This window comes from Lepisma saccharinum, chromosome 3, assembly GCF_977018435.1.
Source record: "Lepisma saccharinum chromosome 3, izLepSacc3.1, whole genome shotgun sequence".
Classification (NCBI taxonomy): Eukaryota; Metazoa; Arthropoda; class Insecta; order Zygentoma; family Lepismatidae; genus Lepisma; species Lepisma saccharinum.
This window is the reverse complement of record NC_139231.1, coordinates 34,521,826-34,534,305: the sequence shown is the minus strand read 5'-3', so window position 1 is coordinate 34,534,305 and position 12,480 is coordinate 34,521,826. Positions and strand designations below refer to the sequence as shown.

The following is a 12,480-nucleotide window of genomic DNA, read 5'->3' as shown; positions in this document are numbered from 1 at the left end:
AAGGAGGGGGTGGGAGGGGCGACATTGTGGAGGTTTTTTTTTTTTTAGATTTCTTGATCACGTTGGCACTACCCATCATAGTTGCTGCCGGCCGCCACTGTATATATATAAAATATTAATAATTTTGTATTATATATTTAATTAAATGGGCTTTGTCAGAAGAGTTCATTTTTTTTAAAAAAAATGAAAAGTAATCTATTGTGCAGATATGCCACTTAAAAACTTTTAAATATTTTAAAAAACAAGACATACCAATCCTGCTGTCACTCCACCACCACCTCCAAATCCATTGTCATCGTGTCCGTCTGACTCCAGTCCTTCATCATCCAATCTCACACCATACATTGGTTGCGCTTCTCCTCTCACATGCTGCCTTTCCCTACAATGATCTCGTTCCCGTTCAAGGCCTGAAAGATTTGAGTGAACTAAATATTACATAAAAATGTAACATGTACAAATGCGCCAACAGCATCGATAAATACACATAAATATGTTCCATTTTATCCCCAGATAGGGTAATTGGAACTGGATCTACAGTTTGATGTAGAATCTGAACCAGTGAAATGGTGGAGCCAATCCTGAGACCCAGCAGATTTCAAGGTGAAAATGTTTATCACCATGCTATGAGGGAGGTCATTTTAGGTTCCATCAGAATACTTAAGTTTGCAGAAGTGTCAGTTCTCAAAGTGTATTCCCTGAAAGTCAGAGTGAGAGATTAAGTACAATAACTTCTTTTTTTATGTTAATGCTATCCTTTCAGAGTGGCTCTCTTAAGAACACTGGTGTCCACTAAAAGAAAATAAATTAAATAGAGATGGACTAATGTACAATTTGCCAGTACTCACAAGGTATTCTATGAATCATATTAGGAATCAATAAAGTACTAATATAAAATTTTCTGGTACTAATAACAAAAATACGTCATAGTCTCAATATTAAATAAACATTTAGTGAAGAATCTGAACACCCTACCTCTCATCTTCCAAAATATGTTTGAATTAATAGTACTAATGTTAATACATGAAAAACAGATTTCTTTGTGTATTTCTTTTACATTGCACTATTTAAGTCTCACACTTTGCCATTCATTGACTGAAAATTAAGTAAAAGTGCCATATACACAGATGATTACACTGTGCTTAAACTTCAAAAACCCACCCAAGTAATAACAATTTGATCTTGCCCTACAAGTTACATGAGAAAGTGACACATTTCAAGTTTTTGCAAACCATTATGTGGATCTTCAACAGGCCAATTTTTAATCAATACTTTAGATATTTCTTTACCATCTCAGCTATAGAGACATTTGATGGTGAAAAATAGCATCATAATGAGGACATGTACAACTACATGCTAAAGAGTGCTGTGAAGATTTGTTTTCTTCATTACCAACATATTGCAAAACAAGTGCACAGTACATTTCAGAAATATATGAGAATTATTTCAATACAATTTGATGCCATTGTTTAAATACACACACAATGAACAAAAGAAGGAAGGGAAGAACAGAAGAAAGGAGGAGAGAAGGAAGGAATGAAAGAAAGGAGGAGAGAAGGAAGGAAGGAATATGAGAGAGAGAGAGAGAGAGAGATAGAGAGAGAGAAAATATGCAAATAAAGAAAAAATCACAAAAACAAATAAAAATGATCACATACAGATGAAAGCATGAAGCAACAGTTGCTAAAAACAGAAAAGAAGGTCAAAACAGAAAAAAGATATCAGCAGAGAAAGGAGTAATAAATACAAGGGACAAGGAAAAAGTAAGTACACAATTTTTCTTTGTTCCATAGCATCAAGTCTGTGGAACCCTCTTAAGGGGGTTCTAAAGCCATGCTAAAGCATAGACCCAAATTTATTTGGATAACCGTACAACTAATATAGATTCGGTAAGGAAGAAATTTACCGATATAAAAGATTGTTTTATTCACTAGAACATGTGAACCTTATAATTTTGTTGCGATTGAAGGGGTTTAAGTAAATAACAGAAAATATAAGGTCTCCGCCATGTTCAAACTGCTGCCTACAGATGGTGCTGAAGTGGTAGTTTTGTTACAACCAGTGCATTTTTTTCTTTTATGACTAGTATGGAAGATTTCGTGGTGAAACAACGATCACATTCTCTTCCCGCAAGTATCTGAAATACTATGTGAAAAAAGGAAAACATTAAGTTCCTTCAGAAAGTAGTGGTTATCATTAAAATTTTTGAAGTGGCGTTTCGTCGTGGTGCAGATTTTAGCATACACTGTTGCCAACATTTCATTCCGTGTTGTCTAACGATATGATCAATTCAAGTTCTTGAAAGAGTGAAAATCAAATCAAGCTACCAGAGGATATCGAATCCCATACATATACAAGAACAAGGGAACAAATATACCACGGAGGATGTTAAAAAGTTGAACAAGCTCGAAGGTAAGTCTTAATATTTAATTGCTTGTTGCTTAATATTATCCATCAAAAGCAAAATGTTTGAAATATAGGCAAAATGTATAATTTATAAACATGTTGAAGAAATATCTTCTGATGTAATTTCGGTGAGAATATCGCTTGAACCTATCAATTTCTTAAACACTGCATGACTTTTTTACTTCCAAACGAAGTTGATAATTCTTTGTAAATGTAAAATCAGAATAGGATGTTATATTTTAAGTTAGGCATAACCCTAATAACTACCGTTGTGAGATCATTACTATAGCATAAAATATATGTAGCTTACTATAGATTATATCTGATATCATTAAATCAGTATTGCATAAAATGTTCTATTTTCATTCCTGTAAGTTAATTACCAAACCTAGGAAACTCGTGCTATTCACATGTACAACATTGGAATGCTTATTACAAATCGGTAGTTTGTTTACACGTTTTTTACTTTGCCCTTGTACATGGTTGAAACAAGTACTTTCTGACCTGTTTTCTGCAAGAGTTTTTCAATTTTTATTTTTGAAGCAGCTCACAAATATTCATATGTATTAAGTAGGTCAGGCTAAGTTAGGTTTGATTCGAATAGATGTAATGTGAGATCCCTGAATGTTTGCAAGTTTCAGACACAGTTCTGTTATCTTCCTTTAGAGAAACACGTCAGAAAACCGGTTCTGTAAACTGTATGAAGCTCTTCTGTTTTCTTGTCCTTTTATAATTTAGGATGGCTCATAATGAGAGTGCATTTCGTCCAATACCTTGATGCTGTATATATTTAAAGTGTAAAAGTACATCGTAAAAGTACATCCTAACAGTTATGAGACTAAAGTCATACCATCTATCGAACACAAGTCTGTATGTTTACTGAGAATTTACAAATTAGTAATGGTATAGATTAATGAAAATACTAGTTCCCATACTTGCAAGTACAAGGGCAAAAATTTAATTGTGGATGACACAGCTTCATAGAAATCATAATTTGTCCTGATTATGCTACTTATATTTGGTTCAATATTATATTGAATTTCAGTTAGCCGTTTGTACTAAATAGTTTACTTTGAATTCCAGTGAGTATGAAGCTTGACTAGTTTTTCTCTCAGACCTATGACTGATTGATTTTGCATGGATGTCCGATATTATCATTCCATACAGTTAAATGTTTTCAAAATGCTTTTTTTGCATCTTGGATGGTCCACTATGTAGGACTCTCGTGTATACAAATTTAACGTGATTAACTTTACCCCACAAGAGTACTTCCGACATCGATATTCTGACCTAAAAATATCACCAAACAGTTTGTCTCGTCCATACCTTTCATTTGATATATTACATGAACATACTTGGATGAGTTTGAAATTTGACCTTTTATGTTCAGATTATGACCTTGAAATGACCTATAAGGTCGAAATTTTTGGTGGCATCCACCCTAGTTTTTTTGTCAGACCCATGAGTGATTGATTTAGCATGGATACTTATTATTAACATTCCATGCAGGTAAAAGTTTTTTTAAAACTTTTTTGCTTCTTGGCTGGTCTACTATAATAATTCAAATAAAAATATAGTAGGAACTGAATTTCCATTTCATAATGCATTTCTGTTATTTTACCTCCAACTTCTGCTCCTTGGGACAATGAGGATGAATAATGATTTGATAAAATGGATGATTGGAACAAAGATAATGATATAAATACATACATGAAACCAGGATTCAAACCTGGAGGAACCTCATTCCATATAGCGTTGCAAACATCACTCTACTAAGAAAATATTTCTAACAATTATTTTGCAAATTTCTGTTTTAGGTTCATCATATTTAACATTCATTATAAAGTTAGATCACTGAAGTGAGCTCATATCGTGAACCAAATAGCCCTTTAATAACACGACAATATCGTTAAGCATTATAGTGCCGATTAGATCCATTACTTTCCCATTATTAACTCAACTTGTCTAAGGTTGTAACAATGTAATATCAATATTTTTTAAACATGTTTTGTAAGTTCATAGTCTCATATACGATGTTAACACTATTTTTATTTGTTCCTTTTGCAGATGAGCATTTGAGAATCTAATCGAAGTGTCTTCTACCAAGAGTAAGGAGCACTCTTGAAATTTGTACAAAAGGACAATAGGTTTGACCGACAATGGCAGTTGGTGTATAAGCTTCTGCAGAATATAAATCAACAAAGTGGACTGTTTGAACTTTATATGGAAGGGTACATACATTTTTGCTTGCTAGCGCAGACACTTGATTGAATGGTGATGATCTACTAGAAATCAAGAGTCCAAAATATGTTCAAGAAATGATGTTTCAAGCCTTAATAATATCTGATAGCAAGTGGTCATCAATTGTAAATTGTATATTAGGGAAAACACGAGGAAAAAAAAAACAATGCGAGGGGTGTGACTTACTTGTATGGTCTGTCAAGCATTGGCACACATTCATTGATATTCTTGCAAGTTGAAATTTTGAGAGGTATTTTCCCAAAATCTTAGGACATTCATTGCTTCCTGAATGCGATGATGATTTGCAAAAAGCATATCTCTCAGACAGTGACGGCAATTAGGGGGAGGGGAAGATGGCCCCCATTTTTGCCCCAATACTATACAAAATCATATCTACCAAGGGAAATTAAAGTGTCCTTGTCCCCTCCCGATTTTGGAACCCAATCGCCAACACTGCTCTCAGAGAACGCAATAATGTTTTGCAGGATATGATAAACAAAAATAATAAATATGCATTGAAAGAATGTAAATCTGAATTTTTATATCTCGAAAATCTAGTTTTAGTAGTCCCTGTAAACAATGATTTGTAAGCTATTGGACTTCTATGCTAATGGTATTTATTATTGTATTGTATCTTCCCTCGAAATAAGTTTTTTAAGTCTACTTTATACACAGAAAGGCTAATTGGGACTGTGTATGTAGAGTCAGCGGCAATGAAAATGGGACACCTATATCCTGAAACATCCACATCCCTGCAATGCATTATGTGTGTTGCCTAATTCAATGGCAGTGACAGAACTTGTCATTGAAAATTTGCTATTAAAATTCACTCATTGCCGTAGATTTAGACAACACAAGATGCATTGCAGAGAAGAGAGACTTTCAGGATCTAGTTGTCCCATTTTATTGAGGATCACTGTACGCCCATCGTCTATCAAACCTGGGACTCCTATTACAAGGCGATTACGTTACCACTTTGCCAAGGAAGAGGCTCAACTTTCCTCGCAATTTGTACCAATATGTTGCTGAACTCGATGATATATCAGCAGTGTTTGAATAGTTACTCTTTAAAAGTAACTCCGAGTTAACCACTTGAGAAAGTAATTCACTTATAATTACTGTTATTACTGTTCTTTAAAAAGTACCTAACGTAGTTATTATTACAGTTACTTTACTCTAGATTTGTTTCATCTTGTAAGACGTTGTTCAGAACATAAGTTGCAAGCACGATGTCCTTTTCACCACCGATGAGCACCAAATGCTTAGCATTAAGTTTCATGAAATTATAACTTATTTCTTACATTTCATGTACAAACATTGAGTAAACTTCTGTTACAAAGCAATGACGATTAACATTTAATTTTATTTTGTTGAGCAAACGAAATATTTTTTAGAATTTTTGTTGAACTATAAAATTGCTGTGTGTCCATGAGGATTGTTAGAGATTATGTATGTAGTCTTATATGGTAAGTGTTCTAATACAAATAAACTTGGGATACATCCTGGCTCTTGACGAAAAAAATACAAAATTGTTCTCATGGTCTCAAGATTTTAATAATTATCAATTGATTGATTTGCTTTATATTACTTCGCTTTTTGTGCCACTTTTGGCTAATTTACAAAGATGGGGATGAGTGATGATGTGATGAAATTTATGAATGAATACTCACAAACATCCATGCCTAGGCCAGGATTCGAACCTGGGACCCCTGGCATCGTAGTGCGAGTGCTAACCTCTCTGCCACGGGGGCTGGCTTTAATAATTGTCAATTTACCCATTCTTTGAGAACATTTGGTTCAAGATATTATTTCTTTCCATGCAGTAAAGTAATTGTACAACTTACTAGTTAGGTGGAAAAATAACTGAGTTACAATTACTAATTTCATAACGTAAGTAGTTTACAGTTACTGTTACTTGAAAATGTTACTGATACTTTCAAAGATTCTGCATCAGCTGCAGAACTGAAAACCAGAATAGACCAAATCCGTAAAGAACTATGAAACAGGACATTGTGTGGTGACAAGACATGCAAATAAATTAGATGCGCTACAAAACTGTATTTAATATTTAACTATTATAAAAATAACAAATATGTCTTCTATTGTGTATCCAGGATTCTTCTGACATTTTTCTTTCAAAATCGCGATATTAAAACTCGGTAACAAATAAGGGTACAGAATTCCATGTTTATTCTTCAAGGATAAAAGATTGAGGATCGTTAGAGAGTGCTAATATTTATAAATATTTACAAAATGTACACTGAAATTCTGCAAATTTATGAAGAAAATCTGGCAACGTCACCGATAAAAGATATAAATGTGTTCAAGTACTGTCATATAAAGTGAATTCTACAGTCAATGCAGCATTCGCTTCAAACGTAATTGCAAAATGTTTTCAATTATTTCAATTACCCTCCTTACTTTATGCATTTCGTGTTTGAATTAACTACAGTTATCTTTGTATGTTCTCTTCTGCTTTCAAAATATTAAAAGAAATACATAATACAATACAAGGGATTTTATATTATTATTACGACTATTACTATCTTTCAATGCTGATAAATTGTTTTTTTTTAATAAGAACATACAACTAAAATCTCATGATAAACAATTACATTGCTCCACATCTACTTAGATTTTTCAATAAAATCTGCTAACCAACGTGACGTCATATCCCATCAAGGCGTACGCTAATCAACCAACCTGTATGTATCTACCTTGATTACGCAGAGATCTGGCAACATGGCCCTCGGTTGCCATGGCAAATGGTGCTGCCATCTGTTATCGAAAAATTACCACAAAATTGCCTTTAGTACGGCCTTAATCCTGACTCAAGTATATGCCTACAGAAGATCATTATAACCAACTTATACTCAGTATTAAGAGGGTTAAGGAAGTTACTGAACATATAAGGTACATTCAATATATAACCGGAAAAGTTGTATAAAAAATCGAAAATACGACCATGTTTGGTGTTCCTTTGTTATTTTGTGGTGGCATCCTAGAACTATTAACAGATGGGCCTGGCACGCCTGCCTCGCGAACGGGGTGCTGGGAATCAGCACAAAACAACATGGCGGCACCCTTGCAGGTTTGCACCAACTTGGAGCAGCGAAGTGTCATTAGATTTCTGTTAGCTGAAGGGTTGAAACCAATCGAAATTCACCATCGGATGGCAGTGCAATATGGTGAAAGCTGTTTGAGTCGAACACAAGTGTACGAGTGGGCAGAGAAGTTCAACCAGGGTGTAACAAGTGTTCAAGATTCGCCACGTCCAGGATGCTCTGTCTCTGCAGTCACGGAGAACAACATTGCGAGAGTTGACGAGTTGATACGGGAAAACAGACATATTATGGTGAGTGAGATTGCATCAAAGATTAACGTTAGTGTCGGATCAGCCCACCATATTGTTCATGATGTACTGATGTTCAAGAAAGTGTGTGCGAGGTGGGTTCCAAAACATTTGACACCAGAAATGAAAGAGAGGCAAATGGATGTGTGCGGGGAGCTTTTGCGACAGCACGAGGCTGAAGGGGAGGCATTTCATCACCGTATTGTCAGGGGAGATGAAAGTTGGGTACATTTTTACAAACTTGAACGAAAGCGGGCTACAATGGAGTGGCGACATTCTTCATCACCAAGACCCAAGAAGGTGCGAGCTGAAAGAAGTGCTGGTAAGGTCATGATGACTTTGTTTTGGGATCATAAGGGAACAATTCTTGAACATTACATGCCTAAAGGTCAAAATGTAAACAGTGTGACATACGCAAACCTTATGCGTGAAAATTTGAAACCAGTAATTTTGAAGAAGTGACGTGGTCTGGTGTCCAGTGGCGTCCTGTTACTGCATGACAACGCGAGACCACACACTGCTCGAGTCACATTAGCTACCATCAATGACCTAAAGTTCCTCTGCTTACCCCACCCCCTGTATTCCCCGGATCTGGCACCTTCAGATTATCACATTTTTGGCCTACTTAAAGACGCTCTTAGTGGCTCAAGGTTCGAGGATGATGAGGAAGTCCAGGCAGCAGTGCATGACTGGTTACGCACATGCCCAAAAGAATTCTTTGCACGTGGAATTGGGAGGCTTGTGGAGCGCTGGTGCAGGTGCATTGAACTTGAGGGGGACTACGTTGAATAATTATCCTGTGTTGTATTCCATTCGAATAATAGATTCTGTAAAAAAAAATATTTCCAGTTATTTATTGAATGTACCTTGTATGTTAGAATGATCAGGTGGTGTAAAGGGTCAGACTCAAGCAAAGGACTCCTTGATATCAGAGATAGACACCATTTATAACAATTATGACCCTGTCCAAACCCCTCTCTATTCTTGTGAACTTTTTGTCATTAACAATGCAAAAGTCATGTACTCCTAACCTTTTATACATTAATAAAATTTACCTGATCTTTCACTAAGATAATGCCGAATATCTGACGCTATCCTGCATAAATTACTCCTCCGGAAAAAGTGGGTCTCTGTACCAAGTCCAGAATTGTGATCAGGAGAATGACGAGAGTGAACAGAAGGCAACTGGGAAAATAAAATTACACATAAGAAAATATTATTATATGTACACATCATTCAGTACAATGTAGACTATTTTCCACTACATTCTGAATTTTAATATTCATATTTCTGCAACATTGCTGACGTGTTGTCACAAAATAAACAGTTTGTATTTTGTATAAAAATGACTGTTATATAAATCAGGGATGACCTGAGTCAATATGGACACTTATTCAAAGCTGAACAATTAAAAGTTGATCAAAATATTGATTTATCGTGTGCAAGTATACTACTCCGATTCTATGCATCAATTTACCAAGAGTTTTGATTTATAATATTCAAGAATCACAACAGAATTTTATGTATTACATGTTATGTAATAACAAAATCCACTTTTTCGCACAATATTGGTACAAAATAAATGAAAACTTCGAATTCTGCATAATTTTCAAGATAATTAGACCCCAGAGAAGTGTTGCATGGCAGTTGCATTTAGCCTGCAAAAGATGAAAATGCTGGAAAAGTATCTGTTAGTATTGATAAATAAACTCCAACCGATACTTTGTGATATCATTCCACTGACATTTGGTTGACATGATACATCTACCCCAGTACTGGTTCAGCTGCAAGTACCAATTAACCTGTCCCATGTAGAAAACAAAACTCTGGTAGATTATCATGATGTAATGAAACAAGCTCAGATATAAATGAAATTTATAAATCTAGAAGTAATCTGAGATCCTAACCAGAGTTTGCCAAAACCAATTTTTTAACATTTCTTGGTCTCCCAGGGTTTTCCAAATAAATTTCCAGACCATTCTGCAAGTTTTTATCTAACTTTAATGTTGTTTAGTTTGTTTTTTGAATGAAACCATGAAATTTGGTTCCAGTTAAAAGCAACACCATATTGTAAAGTATGTCCTTTCACTTAGGAACATTTGTGTTGATAACGGTAAAATAAAGAGAGAAAATTTACTAAAATCGATGTATGAGGGTCACTATTTATATTTTGAGCCTAACAATGAAAAAACAGGAATTTGGCATTGAAAACTGCTTTATTGTTTTTCGAAGTATTCTCCTTTATGGTCAATACACTTTTGCATTCGTTCGAACCATTTGTCAAAGCAGTTTTTCCAATCTTCTTGAGACACCTCCATAATATGATTTTTGAACGCATTAACGGCGTCTTCCGCCGACGAAAATCGTTGTCCACGCAATTTATTCTTGACATTCGGAAACAAGAAGAAGTCATTGGGTGCCAAATCAGGACTATACGGCGGATGACCCATCAATTCGAATTTTTGACTGTTCATAAAGTCGGTTGTTAGACGAGATGTGTGACAGCTGGCATTGTCTTGATGAAGAATGATCCCACGGCGTTTGTTTGTTTTCCGTATTTGACCGAAGACCTCTGACAAACAAATTGTTGTGTACCATTCAGAGTTGACCGTTCTACGTTCCTCTAAAGGCACAGTTGCCACATGACCAGTTTTCCTGAAAAAAAAAAACAGGCGACCATTTGTTTCGATGTGCTTCGAGCGCGAACAACTTTTGTTGGATTGGGTTCATCTTGAAACACCCATACAGTCGACTGCTGTTTACGTTCCGGCTCATATGCATATATACATGATTCGTCACCTGTTACAATCTTATATATGTCTTTTGAAGCACCACGATTGTATTTATTGAGCATTTGTTTGCACCAATTGACGCGAGCGTCTTTTTGAGTTTTTGTCAAATTGTGTGGGATCCAACGAGAACATACCTTTCTCACAGCTAAATGATCATGTAATATTTTATATATGCTGGTGGAACTAATGCCTATGGTTGCCTCAATCTCACAGTATGTCACATGACAATCTTGCAGTATTAGGTTTTGCACAGCATCAATGTTTTCTTGAACAACAACTGATTTTGGACGACCTTCGCGAATCTCGTCAGTGAGCGAATGGCAGCCACGATTAAATTCGTTATACCAGCGTTTCACAGTGGCAAAGGATGGGGCTTCATCGCCAAATGTGGAAGTAAGTTGATCGATGCACTCTTGCCTTGATAATCTATGTCAAAAATCTTAAAAAATCATCGCACGAAAATGTTCACGAGTTAATTCCATTTTATTGTTGTCGCGCAATCTCCAAGGCAACATAAACAACACAAATGAAGCTATTGACAAAACAATTGAAGTACGTTATGGTCAATAATGCCAGATGATTCCGTGCAAACGTCAAATCGCGCATAACTTCAATCAGTGTTGCCAAGGCTCAAAATATAAATAGTGACCCTCGTACACTATTCTACTGATAAGATATAAAATGTCCTTCTAAGAACAGAAATGGTTCATTAACCTCCATAATTAATGTACGTAACAAGATCGTAGCAATGGGTTTTGCATTGAAAAATAAACTGCATATTTACTCATTAACTTTACAAATCTAGGACATATCATAACAGTAAAAATTATTTGTAATTACTGATAAAATGATACATGGATGTGCCACTAACAGTCAATACTGATAGATAGGGACACAAATTTATGGTAAATAAAAACTGAGAAGAGCGGTAAAAAAAATGTTAGATCGGCTGTATATACCAGCGGTGAAAAAAAAATTTGAATCCTGAGAGAATACAAAAAAAAACAACCTGTAAATTAAGTTTTGTGATCAGCATCTGCTTGTGCCTTATTGAATTTTTGAAGACAATATTATTGTAAATATGTTATATATTCTCAAGTCTAACAATGAATCTATTCAGAAAATGGCGAACACTCATTTGGTTGGATTTCAGACTCAAGCGACAGGTGACATGTCTCTTAAAAACAAACCTTCATAAATAAATGCAACATTTTAAACCGAAGTGACATGGCAAGTTGCATGTGTTTCTCAATATGGTGCATGGTGTCTCCTTGGTCTGTTTTGCTGTCTCCTTGGTCTGTTTTGTTTTATAATGAAGGGACCCTTGTCGCATGAGGATATTACCAATCAGTTCAGGCCTGGTGCAGGCTATCATACTACTATGGCGTGAAACATTGTTGTTGATTGGCTCAAACTCAAGTGGCATGCGTCTCGTATCACTTGCCGCCTAAGTCTGTTGTTCGCTCATACTTATGGATAGGGACATTCTTTTTAATATGACAACACCAAAAAATGTTAATTGCAGCAAAACAACAAAAAAATAGTGTTGATGTATGTGCAGTGGCATGTTGTGAATGCATTTTCATCCATTTGAAATCACGAAATATCACAATTATGAACACTTTTGTGAATATAAACACATTTTGTGCTTTAAAAACTAAAAATACAATGAAAATCCACCACTTGTGTTTT

The 12,480-nt window shown here is 35.3% G+C and overlaps 1 protein-coding gene across 2 annotated transcripts in view; it reads right to left on the bottom strand.

The window, feature by feature from the left end:
* The window catches only part of LOC145984969 (putative E3 ubiquitin-protein ligase HERC1), a 309,625-nt gene that overhangs the window by 124,731 nt on the left and 172,414 nt on the right, over positions 1–12,480 (bottom strand). For both annotated transcript variants that reach the window (XM_083118420.1, XM_083118421.1), the window contains exons 41-42: positions 9,052–9,181; positions 253–407 (exon numbers count right to left, since the gene is read on the bottom strand). In XM_083118420.1, coding sequence (XP_082974546.1) covers positions 253–407; positions 9,052–9,181 — 285 coding nt within the window. The remainder of the gene's footprint in view (positions 1–252; positions 408–9,051; positions 9,182–12,480) is intronic.